This window comes from Salvelinus namaycush, chromosome 3, assembly GCF_016432855.1.
Source record: "Salvelinus namaycush isolate Seneca chromosome 3, SaNama_1.0, whole genome shotgun sequence".
NCBI classification, from domain to species: domain Eukaryota; kingdom Metazoa; phylum Chordata; class Actinopteri; order Salmoniformes; family Salmonidae; genus Salvelinus; species Salvelinus namaycush.
The window spans coordinates 28,484,921-28,504,315 of record NC_052309.1 but is presented as its reverse complement, the minus strand read 5'-3'; the positions used below and the strand labels follow the sequence as shown (position 1 = coordinate 28,504,315).

At 44.1% G+C, this 19,395-nt stretch overlaps 1 protein-coding gene across 6 annotated transcripts in view; it reads right to left on the bottom strand.

Annotated features, from left to right (window-relative positions):
* LOC120045176 (glycerophosphodiester phosphodiesterase domain-containing protein 5-like) overlaps positions 1–19,395 on the bottom strand; it is a 71,936-nt gene that overhangs the window by 32,478 nt on the left and 20,063 nt on the right. For 4 of the 6 annotated variants that reach the window (XM_038990128.1, XM_038990129.1, XM_038990131.1 and 1 more), the window contains exon 2: positions 14,218–14,395. In XM_038990128.1, the coding sequence (XP_038846056.1) occupies positions 14,218–14,337 (120 nt within the window). In that variant the 5' untranslated portion in view covers positions 14,338–14,395. Of the gene's footprint in view, positions 1–14,217; positions 14,396–14,505; positions 14,614–19,395 lie in introns of those variants that run through there. The other 2 variants (XM_038990130.1, XM_038990133.1) reach the window with 2 other exon arrangements.

Sequence of the window (19,395 nt, the reverse complement as noted above, 5' to 3'; positions counted from 1 at the left end):
ATGATTCATCACTCCAGAGAATGAGTTTCCATTGCTCCAGAGTCCAATGGCTGCCAGCTTTACACCCCTCCAGCCAACGCTTGGTATTGCACATGGTGATCTTAGGCTTGCGTGCAGCTGCTCGGTCATGGAAACCCATTTCATGAAGCCCCCGACGAACAGTTATTGTGCTGACGTTGCTTCCAGAGGCAGTTTGGAACTCGGTAGTGAGTGTTGCAACCGAGGACAGCCGATTTTTACACACTTCAGCACTCGTGGTCCTGTTCTGTGAGCTTGTGTGGCATACCACTTAGCGTCAGAGCCATTTTTACTCCCACACATTTCCACTTCACAATAACAGCACTTACAGTTCATCGGGGCAACTCTAGCAGGGCAGAAATTTGACAAGCTAACTTGTTGGAAAGGTGGCATCCTATGACAGTGCCACGTTGAAAGTCACTGAGCTCTTCAGTAAGGCCATTCTAATGCTAATGTTTGGCTATGGAGATTGCATGGCTGTGTGCTCTATTTTATACACCTGGCAGCAACGGGTGTGGCCGAAATAGCCGAATCCACTCATTTGAAGGGGTGTCCACATACTTTTGTATATATAGGGTATCAAGTTGTTTCAGATCTATACAAATGAATGTATGAATGAACAAATCACCAGTTGGCAGCCCATCCCTTATGGAATTAATTGACACATAAACAAACATTACAATAATTCAATGTCATAATTTTTCAATACAAAATAGTAAATAAGGTTATCCAAATAATAATTATATGCCTAGAGCAGTACAAAATATACATTCATATACATACACAGTTGAAGTCAGAAGTTTACATACACTTAGGTTTGGGTCATTAAAACTCGTTTTTCAACCACTTCACAAATTTCTTGTTAATCTTCTGGCTGCAGGGGCATAAAAGGTGCCCATTTCAAACGGCCTCGTACTCAATTCTTGCTCGTACAATATGCATATTATTATTACTATTGGATAGAAAACACTCTCTAGTTTCTAAAACCGTTTGAATTATATCTGTGAGTAAAACAGAACTCATTTGGCACAAACTTCCTGACCAGGAAGTGGAAAGTCTGAAAACGATGCTCTCTTCTAGGTCCTGCCTATAAATGGGCATGATACGTATTAGTATACATGCACGTCATACACCTTCCCCTAGATGTCAAGATGCATTGAGAGAAGAAATGGAGTGTTTATCTTGGTCTGAGATGGAATAAATCCTCTTGGAATGACGTGTCACCCATTTCCTGTTTTCTGGAAAGCGTGAGGTTGGACCTGGAATTGCCTTCTGAAAAGCTTTCGTTATAGGCGACTACTATCTCCGGCTTTGATTTTATTTGATACATGTGACAATATCATCGTAAAGTATGTTTTTTCAATATAGTTTTATTAGACTATTGAAATTTATTCGGGACGTTAGGCGTGTTGCGTTGTGTGCCTTTGTTCAGGAAGGAGAGCTTCGCGCCACTTGGCTAGTGCGCTTGCTAATTCAAGAGGGAAAAAGGACGTTCTAAATCCAAACAACGATTGTTCTTGACAAAGGACCCCTTGTACAACATTCTGATGAAAGATCAGCAAAAGTAGGACCCATTTTATGATGCTATTTCATATATCTGTCGAACTGTGTACTATTAGTTTTGCGCCCAGGTTTTGGGCACTCGCTCGCCATAACGTAAGCCTTATGTCGTAATGAAGTTATTTTTAGAATTCTAACACGGCGATTGCATTAAGAACTAGTGTATCTATCATTTCCTATACAACATGTATTTTTTAGTTATGTTTATGAATAGCTATTTGGTCAGAATATGTGTGTCAGAAAAAGTGTCAGAAAAATATCCGGACGTTGTGGGAAAAAGTAGCTACGTTAGCACAATGTATAACCACTGATTTCAGCTATAAATATGCACATTTTCGAACAAAACATAAGTGTATGTATAACCTGATGTTATAGGACTGTCATCTGATGAAGCATATCAAGGTTAGTCAAAAATTATATATCTTTTGCTGGTTTGTAACGATCGCTAACTTTTGCGGCTGGGAAATGGCTTGTGTTTCTGGCTATTGTGGTAAGCTAATATAACGCTATATTGTGTTTTCGCTGTAAAACACTTAAGAAATCGGAAATATTGTCTGGAATCACAAGATGCCTGTCTTTCATTTGCTGTACACTATGTATTTTTCAGAAATGTTTTATGATGAGTATTTAGGTATTTGACGTTGGTGTCTGTAATTATTCTGTCTGCTTTCGGTGCAATTTCTGATTGTAGCTGCAATGTAAACTATGATTTATACCTGAAATATGCAAATTTTTCGAACAAAACATAGATTTATTGTATAACATGTTATAAGACTGTCATCTGATGAAGTTGTTTGTTGGTTAGTTTGGTTGGTTCTTGGTTAGTTAGGTTGGCTTTGTGCATGCTACCTGTGCTGTGAAAAATGTCTGTCCTTTTTTGTATTTGGTGGTGAGCTAACATAAATATACGTGCTGTTTTCGCTGTAAAACATTTTAAAAATCGGACGTGTTGGCTGGATTCACAAGATGTGTACCTTTCATTTGCTGTATTGGACTTGTTAATGTGTGAAAGTTAAATATTTCAAAAAAATATATTTTGAATTTCGCGCCCTGCACTTGAAGTGGCTGTTGTCATATTGATCCCGACTTAGGGCTTGCAGCCAGAAGAAGTTAACAAACTATAGTTTTGGCAAGTCGGTTAGGACATCTACTTTGTGCATGACACAAGTAATTTTTGCCAACAATTGTTTACAGACAGACAATTTCACTTACAATTCACTGCATCACAATTCCAGTGGGTCAGAAGTTTACATACACTGGAGTCTGGAATGGCCCAGACTCGGCGAAGGAGCACTACCCGGAATTCACCCGCCGCTTTCGTGCCGTGTTTGACCACCCTCCAGAGGGCCGAGCGGTGAGAGAGCGACTGTTCCACCTTAGGCAGGAGAAGAGGAGCGCCCAGGATTACGCTTTGGAGTTCCGGACCTTGGCCGCTGGGTCTGGGTGGAACGACAGGGCCCTGATAGACCACTACCGGTGTAGTCTCCGAGAGGACGTCCGCAGGGAGCTAGCGTGTCGGGACACCGCTCTCTCCCTTGATGAACTTATCGACATGTCTATCCGGCTGGACAATCTGCTGGCTGCCCGCGGGCGTTCGGAGAGGGTCCTGTTCGTTCCACCATCCAGCGCCCCCGCTCCCATTCCTATGGAGTTGGGGGGGGGGGGGGGGGGCGTGCCGAGAGGTACCGGAGGAGGAGGCTCCCCCTGCACCAGCTGTGGTCGGAGAGGACACACGGCCGATCGGTGCTGGGGGGGCCCGTCTGGGAGTCGAGATGGCAGGCGGAACGCTTCTCGTCACCCCAGTTGAGTCAGCATCAAACTCACCCAGAACCCCCTGTTTTTCTTGATTTTGTTTCTTGAATTTTTCCCCTCTTCCCAGCATAAGGCACTAGTCGATTCAGGTGCAGCTGGGAATTTTATGGATCGCGGACTCGCCATCAAGCTGGGTGTTCCGCTCGTGCCGATAGATTCTCCCTTCCCCGTGCACTCCCTAGATAGCCGGCCATTAGGGTCAGGGTTGGTCAGGGAGGCCACAGTTCCACTGGACATGGTGACGCAGGGGAATCATAGGGAGAGAATTAGTCTCTTCATTATCGATTCGCCTGCGTTTCCAGTGGTGCTGGGGATTCCCTGGCTGGCTAGTCACAATCCTAAGATTTCGTGGAGACAGGGGGTTCTCCAGGGGTGGTCAGAGGAGTGTTCTGGAAAGTGTCTGGGAGTTTCCATCGGTGCCACGTCGGTGGAGAGTCCAGACCAGGGTTCCACGGTGCGCATTCCCCCCGAATATGCCGATTTGGCAATCGCTTTCAGTAAGAAGAGAGCGACTAAATTACCACCTCATCGACCGGGGGGGATTGTGCGATAAATCTCCAGGTAAACGCTGCGCTTCCCAAGAGTCACGTGTACCCATTGTCCCAGGAGGAGACGTTGGCTATGGAGACATATGTCACGGAATCTCTGGGACAGGGGTACATTCGGCCCTCCATCTCACCCGTCTCCTCGAGTTTCTTTTTTGTGAAGAAAAAGGAGGGAGGTCTGCGTCCGTGCATTGATTATAGAGGTCTAAATGCCATCACAGTGGGGTTAAGTTACCCACTACCTCTCATCGCTACGGCGGTGGAATCATTTCACGGAGCACAGTTTTTCACAAAACTGGATCTCAGGAGCGCGTATAGTCTGGTGCGTATTCGGGAGGGAGATGAGTGGAAAACCGCATTTAGTACCACATCGGGCCACTATGAGTACCTCGTCATGCTGTATGGGTTAAAGAATGCTCCAGCCGTCTTTCAATCCTTTGTAGACGAGATTCTCAGGGACTTGCATGGGCAGGGCGTGGTCGTTTATATCAATGATATTCTGATCTATTCCGCCACCCGCGCCGCGCATGTGTCTCTGGTACGCAAGGTGCTTGGTAGACTGCTGGAGCATGACCTATACGTCAAGGCTGAGAAGTGTGTGTTCTCCAAAGGAGCCGTCTCCTTCCTGGGTTATCGCATTTCCACCTCGGGGGTGGTGATAGAGTGTGACCGCATTAAGGCCGAGCGTAATTGGCCGACTCCTACCACGGTGAAGGAGGTGCAGCGGTTTTTGGTTTGCCAATTATTACCGGAGGTTTATCCGGGGTTTTGGCCAGGTAGCGGTTCCCATTACCTCACTGCTGAAGGGGGGGCCGGTGCGTTTGCGGTGGTCGGCAGAGGCGGACAGAGCCTTCAATAGGTTGAAGGCGCTGTTCACGGATGCAACCGTGTTGGCGCACCCGGACCCCTCTCTAGCATTCATAGTGGAGGTGGACGCGTCCGAGGCTGGGGTGGGTGCCGTGCTATCACAGCGCTCGGGTACGCCACCAAAACTCCGCCCCTGCGCTTTCTTTTCGAGGAAGCTCAGTCCGGCGGAGCGTAACTATGATGTGGGGGACCGGGAGTTGTTAGCGGTGGTCAAGGCCCTGAGGGTGTGGAGACACTGGCTTGAGGGGGCTAGGCACCCCTTTCTCATCTGGACCGACCACCAGAATCTGGAGTATATTCGGGCAGCTAGGAGACTGAATCCACGTCAGGCAAGGTGGGCCATGTTCTTCACCCGATTTAGGTTTACTCTGTCTTATAGACCAGGCTCCCTGAACGTAAAGGCCGACGCGCTGTCCCATCTTTATGACACGGAGGATCGGTCCACCGAGCCTACTCCCATCCTTCCAGCCTCGAGGCTGATGGCACCAGTGGTATGGGAGGTGGACTCGGACATCGAGCGGGCGTTACGGGCGGAGCATGCGCCTCCTCAGTGTCCAGCTGGGCGTAATTACGTGCCGCTTGGTGTTCGGGACCAACTGATTCGGTGGGCTCACACCCTACCCTCCTTGGGTCATCCTGGGGTGGCGAGGACAGTGCGGGGCCTTCGGGGGAAGTATTGGTGGCCCACCTTGGCTAGGGACGTTAGGGTTTATGTCTCTTCCTGTTCGGTGTGCACCCAGAGTAAGGCTCCTAGGCACCTTCCTAGAGGGAAGTTACAACCCCTCCCCGTTCCACAACGGCCATGGTCTCACTTATCAGTGGATTTCCAGACCGATCTCCCCCCGTCTCAGGGGAACACCACGGTTTTGGTGGTTGTGGATCGGTTTTCTAAGTCCTGCCGTCTCCTCCCGTTGCCCGGTCTCCCTACAGCCCTACAGGCTGCGGAGGCGTTATTCACCCACGTCTTCCGGCACTACGGGGTGCCGGAGGACATCGTCTCTGATCGAGGTCCCCAGTTCACGTCCCGGGTATGGAGGGCGTTCATGGAGCGTCTGGGGGTCTCGGTCAGCCTGACCTCCGGTTATCACCCCGAGAGTAATGGGCAGGTGGAGAGAGTGAACCAGGAGGTGGGTAGGTTTCTGCGGTCGTATTGCCAGGACCGGCCCAGGGAGTGGTCTAGGTACGTCCCATGGGCGGAGTTGGCCCAAAACTCACTCCGTCACTCCTCGACAAACCTATCTCCGTTCCAGTGTGTGTTGGGCTACCAGCCGGTCCTGGCACCTTGGCATCCGAGTCAGACCGAGGCTCCTGCGGTGGAGGAGTGGGTGCAGCGCTCCATGTAGACCTGGAGGGCCGTCCAGGAATCCCTCAAACAAGCCAGTGGACGGCAGAAGAGGAGTGCTGACCGCCACCGCAGTGAGGCCCCCGTGTTTGTACCGGGGGACAGGGTCTGGCTCTCGACCCGAAACCTACCCCTCCGCTTGCCCTGCCGGAAGCTGGGGCCGCAGTGTGTGGGGCCCTTCAAAGTCCTGAGGAGAATAAATGAGGTGTGTTATCGATTACAACTCCCTTCCTATTATCGTATTAACCCCTCGTTTCATGTGTCTCTCCTCAGGCCGGTGGTAGCTGGTCCCCTGCAGGACGGTGACGTGCCGGAGGTCCCTCCTCCCCCTCTGGACATCGAGGGGTCCCCGGCGTACACGATACGGGCCATTCCGTCTCGAGACGCCGGAAGTTAAAGCTTGGTCGCAAATGGGTCTTCCAAATGAAAATGACCCCAAGCATACTTCCAAAGTTGTGGCAAATTGGCTTAAGGACAACAAAGTCAAGGTATTGGAGTGGCCATCACAAAGCCCTGACCTCAATCCCATAGAAAATGTGTTGGTAGAACTGAAAAAGTGTGTGCGAGCAAGGAGGCCTACAAACCTGACTCAGTTACATAAGCTCTGTCAGGAGGAATGGGCCAAAATTAACCCAACTTATTGTGGGAAGCTTGTGGAAGGCTACCCGAAATGTTTGACCCAAGTTAAACAATTTCAAGGCAATGCTACCAAATACTAATTGAGTGTATGTAAACTTCTGACCCACTGGGAATGTGATGAAAGAAAAAAGCCGAAATAAATAATTCTCTCTACTATTATTCTGACATTTCACATTCTTAAAATAAAGTGGTGATCCTAACTGACCTAAGACAGGGAATTTTAACTAGGATTAAATGTCAGGAATTGTGAAACTGAGTTTAATGTATTTGGCTAAGGTGTATGTAAACTTCTGACTTCAACTGTATATTACTGAAAATGTAAGAGTATGGTGACTCCCCTTTCGGGCCTCAAACCGAGGCCACCAGCAACAATGTCAAACACCCTAACCACTGTCCCAATAAGGGATATCTGAAGGGCATGTGCTTATTGGGCCAGTAAATTTAGGCCCTGTCCAGAAGAAACTCCTCCTACCTAGGAACTTATGTAGATGAATCAACTTGATTGGTGTAAGGAATAGATGAATGCAACTTTGAAATAAATCTCAGCTCTGTTAAAAGTACACTCAATAAAAACTATTTTATTCATCATAGTGATTCCGGAGTAACAATAAAACAGGTTAACATGCCCCACCAACATTAGACAACTATACAAAAAGCCTTTAAAATCGCTGAAATAAGTAAGTCAAATCAATGATGAGACTCGTCAGATTAACTGACATCTGACACCGACATGGTGGCGTAGTGGAAAGATCAGAGTATCGTGGACCAAGAGGTTTTGAGTTTAAATCTCAGGTGAAGACATGATTAATAATTACTATATACATGAACATGCACAATGAAATCATTTATGTAAAATAGGTAAGTTGAAAACTGCATGTTAAAAGCAATGTGTCGGTGTGAAAGTATCCCTAACCTTGCCAAAAGACAAAGACCTATGAATGGATCAGTGGTTCACTAATCAGGGCCTTGATTGGCTCTGCAAAAGTAACAAGGCATGATGTTATTGAAACATTCATTTTTGGGGGATTGTTTCTTTGGGAACATCAGGCGACGTTCTGACAACTGATACACAGAAATGTTCTTGCAACGTTCCCATGAAACATGTCTAGAACATTAACATCTTAGATTCTGAGAACATGGCAACCATGTTCTGTGTATGTTTGGTGGGACGTTGATGGAATATTCTCCTTACCCTCAGAAAACTGGACACATTCACATCTTATGTTCTGAGAACACGGCAACCGTCTGGACACATTAATGTTCTTGCAACGTTACCATGAAACGTGTCTAGAACATTAATATCTTAAATTCTGAGAACATGGTAACCACATTCTGGTTCTATTTTACAATAAGGGAATGGCCTCTTGGAAATATTCCTTGTACATAATGGAAACATTCCTATGAAAACGTTAGTTAATGACCTTATGAAACTCTTAAGGGAACATTCTCGAAAGTTTGGGAACATTTTTTGTTAACTGCATCCTCACCAACTGCACCATGCAGCCAATTCCTGGTCAGTGGAAGGCAATATTTGTCTGTCTAATCGTTAGGGTGTTCTTGGTTGACCTCCGGAAACGTGACCAAAGATGTGTCTGAAACATTAACCACCTTTAAAGCGATTCTAAAGATACAAGCAGAACAGAGGATACAAATGAAAGTGACATTTGAGACCTCTCTCTTACCAATTAATTGTACACATGTTATGTTTTCAGTTTGTAAGTGTGTGATATGGGAGTTAAGAAAAGCTTATTTCAACATTTATAAACAATATGCCTGTTGATCTGAGCCTTGCTGTTGGAAAACCACTACAGTGTCCGACTTCGGCTGTCACAGATTCATCTCCCCCAACTACACTCATCGACTTCCGTATAGTTGGTGTTGTTAGCCTTACTACTCGAACACACCCAATGAGATGAACATTATGCAAGACTTTGCTCTCACATAGTCACACAGAGTATCTGCACATGGGCACGGGTGTGCTTCACTCTGCTATAACCGGGTAGTTACGGGACCAAAACAGCTGAGAAGTTTAACCTCGCACTACAACGCTCCTGGTTGTGGTGGAAATTGACCCACTACTACTGTTTACTTCATTAAGCTACAACATCTCACTGAGTGTACCTTTAAACTTAACCTAGCCTATGACCTGACCAAGGCCACAGGGTTCCGGTCTAGAAGCACACTTTCCACTGTACCCAGAGGACTTTTTTTGTCTTTCGGTATTGCAGTTTAGCTGAATTCAAGCCCAAAAAGATAATTGCCATAGAGTAGTCCACACTGAAAATTGCAAATAAGACGCCTTAGTCATCACCTTGAGTCAAGTAATTGTCTTAGATGCCATTTTTTTCCATCACTCACAGCCAAAGATATTAACATTTATACTTCACAAAAATATAAACACAATATGCAAAGTGTTGGTCCCATGTTTCATGAGCTGAAATAAATGATCCCAGAATTGTTCTATTTGCACAAAAAACATTTCTCTCAAATTGTGTGCACAAATTTGTTTACATCCCTGTTAGTGAACATTTCTCCTTTGCCAAGATAATCCATCCAGCTAACAGGTGTGGCATATCACGAAGCTGGTTAAACAGCATGATAATTACACAGGTGCACCTTGTGCTGGGGGCAATAAAAAGCCACTCTAAAATGTGCAGTTTTGTAACACAATGCCACAGATGTCTCAAGTTTTGAGGGAGCATGCAATTGGCATGCTGATTGCAGGAATGTCCACAAAAGCTGCTGCCAGAGAATTTAATGTTAATTTCTATACCATAAGCAGCCTCCTGCGGGAGCATCTGAGACCAGTCACCCGGACAGCTGATGAAACGGAGGAGTATTTCTGTCTGTAATAAAGCCGTTTTGTGGGCTTTGATTGGCTGGGCCTGGCTCCCAAGTGGGTGGGCCCATGACTGTGCTTCAGCCCTAAACTTCATAGATTAGGGCCTAATGGATTTATTTAAATTGACTGATTTCCTTATATGAACTGTAACTCAGTAAAATCATTGAAATTGTTGCATGTTATGTTTATATTTTTGTTTAATGTCTGCCATGCTTCTGGATGATGTGATGACGCTGCTCGCGCTTGCTCCAGTGCGCACTGAGTGCTAGCTATCGGCTCTATAATGCAGATGGCAACCACCATGAAACGGGGTATGTGAACGTGAGTAAATTACATTAAAAACAACGGGTGTCTATCTTGGACTATAACTCAAAAGGACCTGACCCATCACCTTATGCATTACTGCCCCACAGTGGCAAGAAGTGACATCTCAAAAAACACCAAAACTATACAAAACATAAATGGCTCCTAGCCTCCCACACATAGGCTACTTTCTGTCCCTAACACTAAAACTGAAACCAAATAACATAAAAACTAAATAGAAATGTTTTTATAAAACTTAAACTAACTAAAAACTAGTAAATCAGATCTGAAAACTGACTGAAACTAAACTGAATTTCAAATAAAATCTTGAAACTAATAGAAATATATATTAATATAAAAACACAAAACTATATTAACCTTGGTGTGCATGTGTGTGTGAGTGACTACATTCTGCTTTGTAAATGGAGAGAGGGAAAGCAGGCGTGCAGCTGTGTGTTCGTATTTTTCCTCTTGGTCAGCACTTCATTAATGCCCCGCTTACACATTCCCTAACTGGCCTAATTTATGGACAACCTACTGGGTCTTTATAGTCCAATGACAAGTCAAGTACAGCAGGAGTGGCTGTAATACTCTAGTCTGCGTCACACACAGCTGGGAGTCTGGGTCAAAGCATTACATTAAAACACCCCATTGACTTCTACACTAAGCTTATGGCTGCCAATGCCTGCCATAAAGCTACAACTTTACAATGAGCAGCAAAGTTTGATTACTACTCCTCGCTGATACAGACCACTATTTACAGAACATTGAATTTGAGTTGCATTTCATAACAAGACAATAACTGTATTTTGGAAATAATTATTTTGAATCAACTGAATAATGTCTGTCTGTCTTTCTTTATGTATGTATGTATGTTTGGAAAATTGTTCAAATATTCCTGAGGTGTGATCAGCTTTCAATACAGGATGGGCAGAACTGTGTCCTGCTAGCCATTTAAAAGGAGTTTAGCGTTATAGTACACACTGACCTCTATACCTATGCACACTACTCGCTGCCTCCCTCTGTAACATTTTACAGAGCTGACAGGTATAACACTATATTACTTGTTATAAGCATATATGAACTATAATGTCTTATTATAAGGCGTATAATACTGTATCTTATTTCTCTCTATGAAGCCTAAGGCAAAGGTCATACAGGCAGGCTCTTGCCTTGCAGGCTGACTGATATTGTCGTGCCCCATCTCACACGTGTCAGGTTACTGTATCTCAGTCAAGTTTCCTTTGTCACTGTTTTTTCCCTGCAGGTGATACTGTATGTCTCCTGACTTTGTTTTGCTTACAAACAAGCCTCTACAGCTGCCATAATCTCACTAACAAATTTGTTGGAAAATCATCCATCACCCACCCATGGTCTGAATAAGGCAGTTCTTCAATAAACAGACTTCAGACTAAACTAGCATATGGAATGGATTTAAGATGGTCATACCATGGATCATTTAGCTATTTTATTTAGAATTGTAGGACCAATGTAGGTATAAAAAAAGATACATATATATATATATATATATATAAAAAAAGATAAAATATACAATTTGGCCTTGTCTTCTATAGCCCATAAACGCATTGAATAACACATTCCTAAATGGCAAAACATACAGTCCCAAAAAAATCATAAGGAATAAGGTTTTGAAGTGCCTGTCCTATATATAGGAAATATAAGAAAGCTCAGGAATATGCACTGAACTAAAATATAAACACAACATGTAAAGTGTTGGTCCCATGTTTGACGAGCTAAAATAAAAGATCCCAGAAATGTCCATTTGCATAAAGAAGCTTATTTCTAAAAGAAATTGTATACAATTTTTTTTATATCCCTGTTAGTAAGCATTTCTCCAAGATAATTCATCCACCTGACAGGTGTGGCATATCAAGAAGCTGATTAAACAGCATGATCATTACACAGAAAATAAAAGGCCAATCTAAAATGCACACAACACAATGCCACGGATGTCTCAAATCTGAGAGAGCGTGCAATTGGCATGCTGACTGCAGGAATGTCCACCATGTTAATTTCTCTACCATAAGCCACTTCCAACTTTGTTTTAGAGAATTTGGCCAACCGGCCTCACAACCGCAGACCACGTGTATGAAGTTGTTTGGGCTAGCGGTTTGCTGAGGTCAACATTGTGAACAGAAAGCCCAACGGTGGCTGTGGGGTTATGGTATGAGCAGGCATAAGTTACGGACAACGAGCACAATTGCATTTTAACAATGGCAATTTGAATGCAGAGAGATACCATGATGAGATCCTGAGGCCCATTGTCGTGCCATTAATCCGCTGCCATCACCTCATGTTTCAGCATGATAACGCACGGCCCCATGTCGCAAGGATCTGTACACAATTCTTGGAAGCTGAAAAGTCCCAGTTCTTCCTTGGCCTACATACTCACCAGACATGTCACCCATTGAGCACGTTGGGATGCTCTGGATCGATGTGTACGACAGCGTATTCCAGTTCCTTCTAATATCCAGCAACTTCGCACACCCATTGAAAAGGAGTGGGACAACATTCCACAGGCCACAATCAACAGCCTTATCAACTTTATGCGAAGGAGATGTTGCGCTGCATGAGGCAAATGGTGGTCACACCAGATACTGACTGATTTTATGATCCACGCCCCTACCTTTTTCTTTAAAGGTATCTGTGACCAACAGATGCATATCTGTATTCCCAGTCATGTGAAATCCATAGATTAGGTTCTAATGAATTTATTTCAATTGGCTGATTTCCTTACATGAACTAGCTCAGTAAAATCTTTAAAATTGTGGCATGTTGCGTTTATATTATTGTTCAGTACATATAAATATATGTTTTTTTTGTTTTGTTTTTTTTACACGTATTTAACCCCTTTATTTGGAGCACAAAATACTTCCAAACGTCCTGGTACTGGGAGAACACCATCGTGTTCGTGGGAGTCTCATCTTTCCATCAAGTGGTTATATTAGTTTGTAGGCCAAACCTTTCTGACGCTACAAACGTTTTTGTGAGAAGACTACCGGTCTGTCAAACAGCACTGTAGCTCTGCCTCTTTCCACCACAGATGCAGAAAGGCAACATAGGCGGATGCGGTGCATTGAGACGCAGCCCATATCTCTAACTGAAACTTTTTATGGGGAAACTTTTTATTGACGCAAAGCAGCCAATCCATAAACATTCGAACGTCAGACAGTAACCAGTTTGTCAAAGATCATTCTGGTTTAAACATGTTGATTCCACTTCGGTACATGGAGCTAAATCAGGTATGCTGCAGTAATGTTAATGACAGCCTAATAAACTGTCAGACAAACACACAGACACACTCTCACTCACTCACTCACTCACTCACTCACTCACTCACTCACTCACTCACTCACTCACTCACTCACTCACTCACTCACACTCACACTCTCTCACTCACTCACACTCACACTCTCACTCTCACACTCTCACTCACTCACACTCTCACACTCTCACTCACTCACACTCATACTCATACTCTCACTCTCACACACAAATACTAATTGTGCTTACATTTAGCAGACGCTCTTATCCAGAGCGACTTACAAATTGGAAAGTTCATACATATTCATCCTGGTCCCCCCGTGGGAATTGAACCCTGGTCCCCCCGTGGGAATTGAACCCACAACCCTGGCGTTGCAAGCGCCATGCTCTACCAACTGAGCCACACGGGACCAGTTGCTTATGAAGGTCTATCAATCCCTATATTGGTAATTCATCATTACCATTGATGTTTTGCGGTCTCCTGCTGCTCAGTAAATGTCAGATGAGGAGATCCAAAGCGTTTTCTTTTGAGCTCAAAGCATAGTTAAGCAGCATTAGCACAGATTCTCTGTTTGGGCCTCAATCCATGTGGGTAAATAGATATTATGACTAACGGTCATTCAGTGCATCTACTGGTTATTAGTGATGGGGGAAGAAAATATTATCGATACAGTTACATATCACAATATTATTTTGTAGGTAGCATTAGCTAGCGCTAATTGGCTGTACCTGCGCCCAAAACTCTGGTATTTTTCATCCTATAGCTTGTTCTCCATCTTATTTTTTAAATAGTGAGCCCTTTAATAATGGAATTTGACTGATTGAGGACTAGAGTGGTCCTCCGTAACAAGTCCGGGCATGTTGCCAGCAGGTGCATTTAAAGGTCAGGACAATCTAGCTCTCAGACATTCCACTGATTTGTATGACAAGAGAATGTACAAATACACCTATCATTTGTCCACAACAGAGCATCTTGTGACATTTGCAGAAGTCTTGTCTCTCACCTTGGAGCTGTCGTCATGTGAACGCTGGTAGCGTTTCCAGCGGCAGCCATAGATCCCAGTGAGGAAGGACAAACACAGCTGCTTCTCATAGACCTGCTGCAAGGGTTGGTGCTTCACCATGCTCCTTCAGCCTCGGCTCGCCACCGGTCCGCTAGCATTCCACACTGAACAAGGAAGCCTGCAGGAGAAGAAGACCGAAACATCTTGAAGATAATTAAAAACTGGAGAGATCATTTGGAGAGAATAAAGTAACTTGAAGGAAGATAAAGGAGTGTTTGTGTGGAATACCGTTTATTATATTTTCCAGCTACTCAACATGATGACTGTCTTTCCAGTAACTGAACTCCATGGTGATTGTTGTGATGAACAACAGGAACCCTATAAAACCTTAAAACATGCATGAATATTCCGTGCCTTAGTCATGTAACTGGGGTAGTTGGATTGTGGATCAGTGGATTGATTTCTTTATCTTTACTCATGGTTACTCTGCCACCCGAAGCCTCCAACCATCCTATGATTAATGAGTTCTTGGCAACCAAGCACACATCAGCACATTTCAAAATGGCCTGTTAAAAGAATAGCCTGCTCGAGAAAGAGGCCCAGTATGTTCAGCTCCCATTTGCCTCATGCTTTTTAAAATGTTGGTTGTCTTGGTTGCGTTTAAAAATGTCCTCTTGGCAAAGATAGCTTTTTCATGCCCCTTTGGAGAACAAGGAAACCTTTCCTCAAATTGCTGACACTTCTGTTCTGGAGTTGTCACGCCCTGACCATAGAGAGCCTTTTATTCTCTATGTTGGTTAGGTCAGGGTGTGACTAGGGTGGGTCATCTAGGTAATTATATTTCTATGTTGGCCTGGTATGGTTCCCAATCGGAGGCAGCTGTTTATCGTTGTCTCTGATTTGGGATCATATTAAGGCAGCCAATTCCCCTTTGTGCTTTGTGGGATCTTGACGATGATAGTTGCCTGTGAGCACTATTGTAGCTTCACGTTTCATTTGAGATTTATTGTTTTGTTTTGCTGTGAGTTTCACTTAGTAAATAAAAGATGTGGAAACCAGATCACGCTGCGCTATGGTCCACTTATTATAACGAACGTGACAGGAGTCACTGTCTATCATTTGTTTTATTACTCTCTGGTTCAACATTTTCATCTTGACAGTCATTTAAACAGCAGTATACAGCATTACGTAAACAATACCTTTGAAAGTGTCTCAATGCAACTACTGTAGTATGAACCTTCCTCATGGCTTCATAATACTTAGACACAACCAATGGATCAATTCTCTACAGTTGCAAAACAAGAGTCGATTTTGTGAAACATTGACCTTCAGTTCTCTTTCTAACTGCTCTCGATGGTGCAGCTGCAGAACCTTTTGAGGATCTGAGGACCCATGCCAAATCTTTTCAGTCTCCTAAGGGGGAATAGGCTTTGTCGTGCTCTCTTCACGACTGTCTTGGTGTGTTAGGACCATGATAGTTTGTTGGTGATGTGGACACCAAGGAACTTGAAGCTCAACCTGCTCCACTACAGCCCTGTTGATGAGAATGGGGGCATGCTCGGTCCTCCTTTTTCTGTAGTCCACAATCATTTGTCTTGATCACATTGAGGAAGAGGTTGTTATCCTGGCACCACACGGCCAGGTCTCTGACCTCCTCCCTATAGGCTGTTTCATCGTTGTCGGTGATCAGGCCTACCACTGTTGTGTCATCGGCAAAGTTAATGATGGTGTTGGAGTCATGCAAGGCCGTGCAGTCATGAGTGAGCAGGGAGTACAGGAGGGGACTGAGCACGCACCCCTGAGGGGCCCCCGTGTTGAGGATCGGCGTGGCGGATGTGTTGTTACCTAACCTTACCACCTGAGGGCAAATAGAATACAGTATATACATTTGAAATGAGTAAAGCAATGAGAAACTGGAGAGGTGCCCTGAAATAGTAGGCAAAACATATTCACATTAATTATGAACAAAAAGCTGGATAAAGCAGCCTAGTCCCATAATAAAAGAGTGAACAATCTAAAGTTGCAGCCTTCTCAATTATTGTGATATATTCTTATTACAATAAACTCTTAATGTTGTGTGACTATCATCCATCCTCTGGCAACTCTCTTGATACTGAGGACCAATACCATGTTTTAATGGACAAAATGACAAATCAATGTCCTTTCAATTCAACACATATCAAGCCAAACCCAACCTCAGCACCCAGAACCAAATCAGCTGAGGCTGTCATGAGCGACTACGCCTAACCACATGTGATGCACTTTCCAACATTCAATGAAAGTATTAATTACATGTAAAACAGAACATGATTGCACTTTTTGTGTATCTACAGTGTATTCGGAAAGTATTCAGACCTCTTGACTTTTTCAAAATATTTTCCTCATCAATCCACACATACCCCATAATGACAAAGCGAAAACAGGTTTTTAGAATTTTATGTACAAAAGTCTAAAGAATTTAAAACAGTAATACATTATTTACATAAATAATCAGACCCTTTGCTGTGAGACTCGAAATTGAGCTCAGGTGCATCCTGTTTCCATTGATCATCCTTGAGATGTTTCTACAACTTGATTGGAGTCCACCTGTGGTAAATTCAATTAATTGGACATGATTGGGAAAGGCACACGCCTGTCTATATAAGGTCCCACAGTTGGCAGTGCAAGTCAGAGCAAAAGGAATTGAGGTCAAAGGAATTGTCTGTAGAGCTCCGAGACAGGATTGTGTTGAGGCACAAATCTGGGGAAGGTTACCAAAACATTTCTGCAGCATTGAAGGTCCCCAAGAACACAGCGGCCTCCATCACTCTTAAATGGAAGATGTTTGGAACCACCAATACTCTTCCTAGAGCTGGCCGCCTGGCCAAACTGAGCAATCGGCGGAGAAGGGCCTTGGTCAGGGAGGGGACCAAGAACCGATGGTCACTCTGACAGAGCTCCAGAGTTCCTCTGTAGAGATGGGAGAACCTTCCAGAAGGACAACCATTTCCGCAGCACTCCACCAATCAAGCCTTTATGGTAGAGTGACCAGACGAAAGCCACTCCTCAGTAAAAGGCACATGACAGCACGCTTGGAGTTTGCCAAGAGGCACCTAAAGACTCTCAGACCATGAGTACCAAGATTCTCTGTTCTGACGAAACCAACTCTTTGGCCTAACTACCAAGCTTCACATCTGGAGTAAACTTGGCACCATCCCTATGGTTATGGCAGCATCATGCTGTGGGGATGTTTTCAGCGGCAGGGACTGGGAGACTAGTCAGGATCGAGGGAAAGATGTACTTTGCTCCGTTCATAGAGATCCTTGATGAAAACTTGCTCCAGAGTGCTCAGGACCTCAGACTGGGGCAAAGGTTCACCTTCCAACAGGACAACAACCCTAAGCACACAGCCAAGACAACGCAGGAGAGGCTTCGGGACAAGTCTCTGAATGTCCTTGATTGCCCCAGCCAGAGACCGAACTTGAACCTGATCGAACATCTCTGGAGAGACCTGAAAATGGCTGTGCAGCAACACTCCCCATACAACCTGACAGAGGTTGAGAGGATCTGCAGAGAAGAATGGGAGAAATTCCCCAAATACAGGTGTGCCAAACTTGTAGTGTCATACTCAAGAAGACTCAAGGCTGTAATCGCTGCCAAAGGTGCTTCAACAAAGTACTGAGTAAAGGGTTTGAATACTTATGTAAATGTGATATTTTATTGACAGCTGACCCTTACCTACTGACTCTTACCTTAACCCTAATCTTAACCTAACCTTAATGCAAACAAATTTGGAAATTATATATCAGTTTGCATGTCAGCCACATCCCCTTAGTTTTTCCCTACCTCAAGCTGAAAATCAATCTTACACAAGAACATACGGTATCAATCATTGCCAAAAGCTACATTTCCACTATCTCCTCCACTCTGTTGATTTATCAAATCAATGCTACCATGCCAACCTAAACGAGATAAGCACGGAAATATTGATTGGTCTTCTTAATCACACCAGCGTCAGTATTCTCTCAGTGAATGGCTGTCAGATGATGACATAGAACAGTGACAGGAGCCCATTTCCTGGTTAATCTTCCCAGACAAAGAGAGCAGTGAATTTCCCCCTGTTCTTTATCTCCTAACAGACTGACCGATTCTCAGAACGGAGAGATAGAGAGAGTGAGATTGAAAACGTGAGTGGCCGGCAGCTCCAGCTGTATTATCTGGTTTCCTCAGCTCAGCTGTGTTTGTGTAAAGCTACTGTGCCAGGGCCACTGTTTCCATGACGCTGGAACGAGCTCCCTATCAGCCTTTCACAGATCTAGCCTGGTCCAGGAATAGGGTTTATTCAAGAAATAAGATTGATGCTTTATTGAGTAATGACCATATAAACCAGTGGAGGGTCTTCAGATGAGAATGTGGAGGAGCATCCTCCTCAGTGAATTTCATAAAAATTAAAATAGTGAAACATTAAAAAAGTCATCCTTTTTATACAAAACTATACTAAATATATTCACGTCACCAAGTAATTGATTAAAACACACTGTTTTGTAACAGTCTACAGTAGCCTTAACAGCACTTTGTAGGGTAGCACCATGGTTTAGCCGGAGGACAGCTCGTTTCCGTCCTCCTCTTGGTACATTGGCTTTAATACAAAACCTAGGAAGCTCATGGATCTCACCCCTTTCCATAAACTTACACAGTAATTATGACAACTTCTGGAGGACATCGTCCAATCCATCAGAGCTCTTACAGCATGAATTGACATGATGTCCACCCAATCAAAGGATCAGAGAATGAATCTAGTACTGAAAGCATAAGCTACAGCTAGCTAGCACTGCAGTGCATAAAATGTTGTGAGTAGTTGTCTAAGAGAAAGACAATAGTTGAACAGTTTTGAACAAATTAATTAATTAAAAAATTAAGGAGAAGCAAAAGAGCGAGAGAGATATGTATTTTTCTTTTCACTTTCACTTAGCTAGTGAATGCAGCTAGCTAGTTTAGCCTACTCAAACACCGGCAGAGAGGGATGCTATGTTATCTAGCTGGCTATGGCTATCCAACACTGGAACCCTTCCAAGTCAAGGTAAGCTTTTGGTTTAATTAATTATTGCCACCGGGGTCCACGGGTGTAACTGCTAAACTGTTTGCTGACTGTACACTGTACTGCATGATTGTAGCGGGTTTACTAACGAGTTAGTTCTA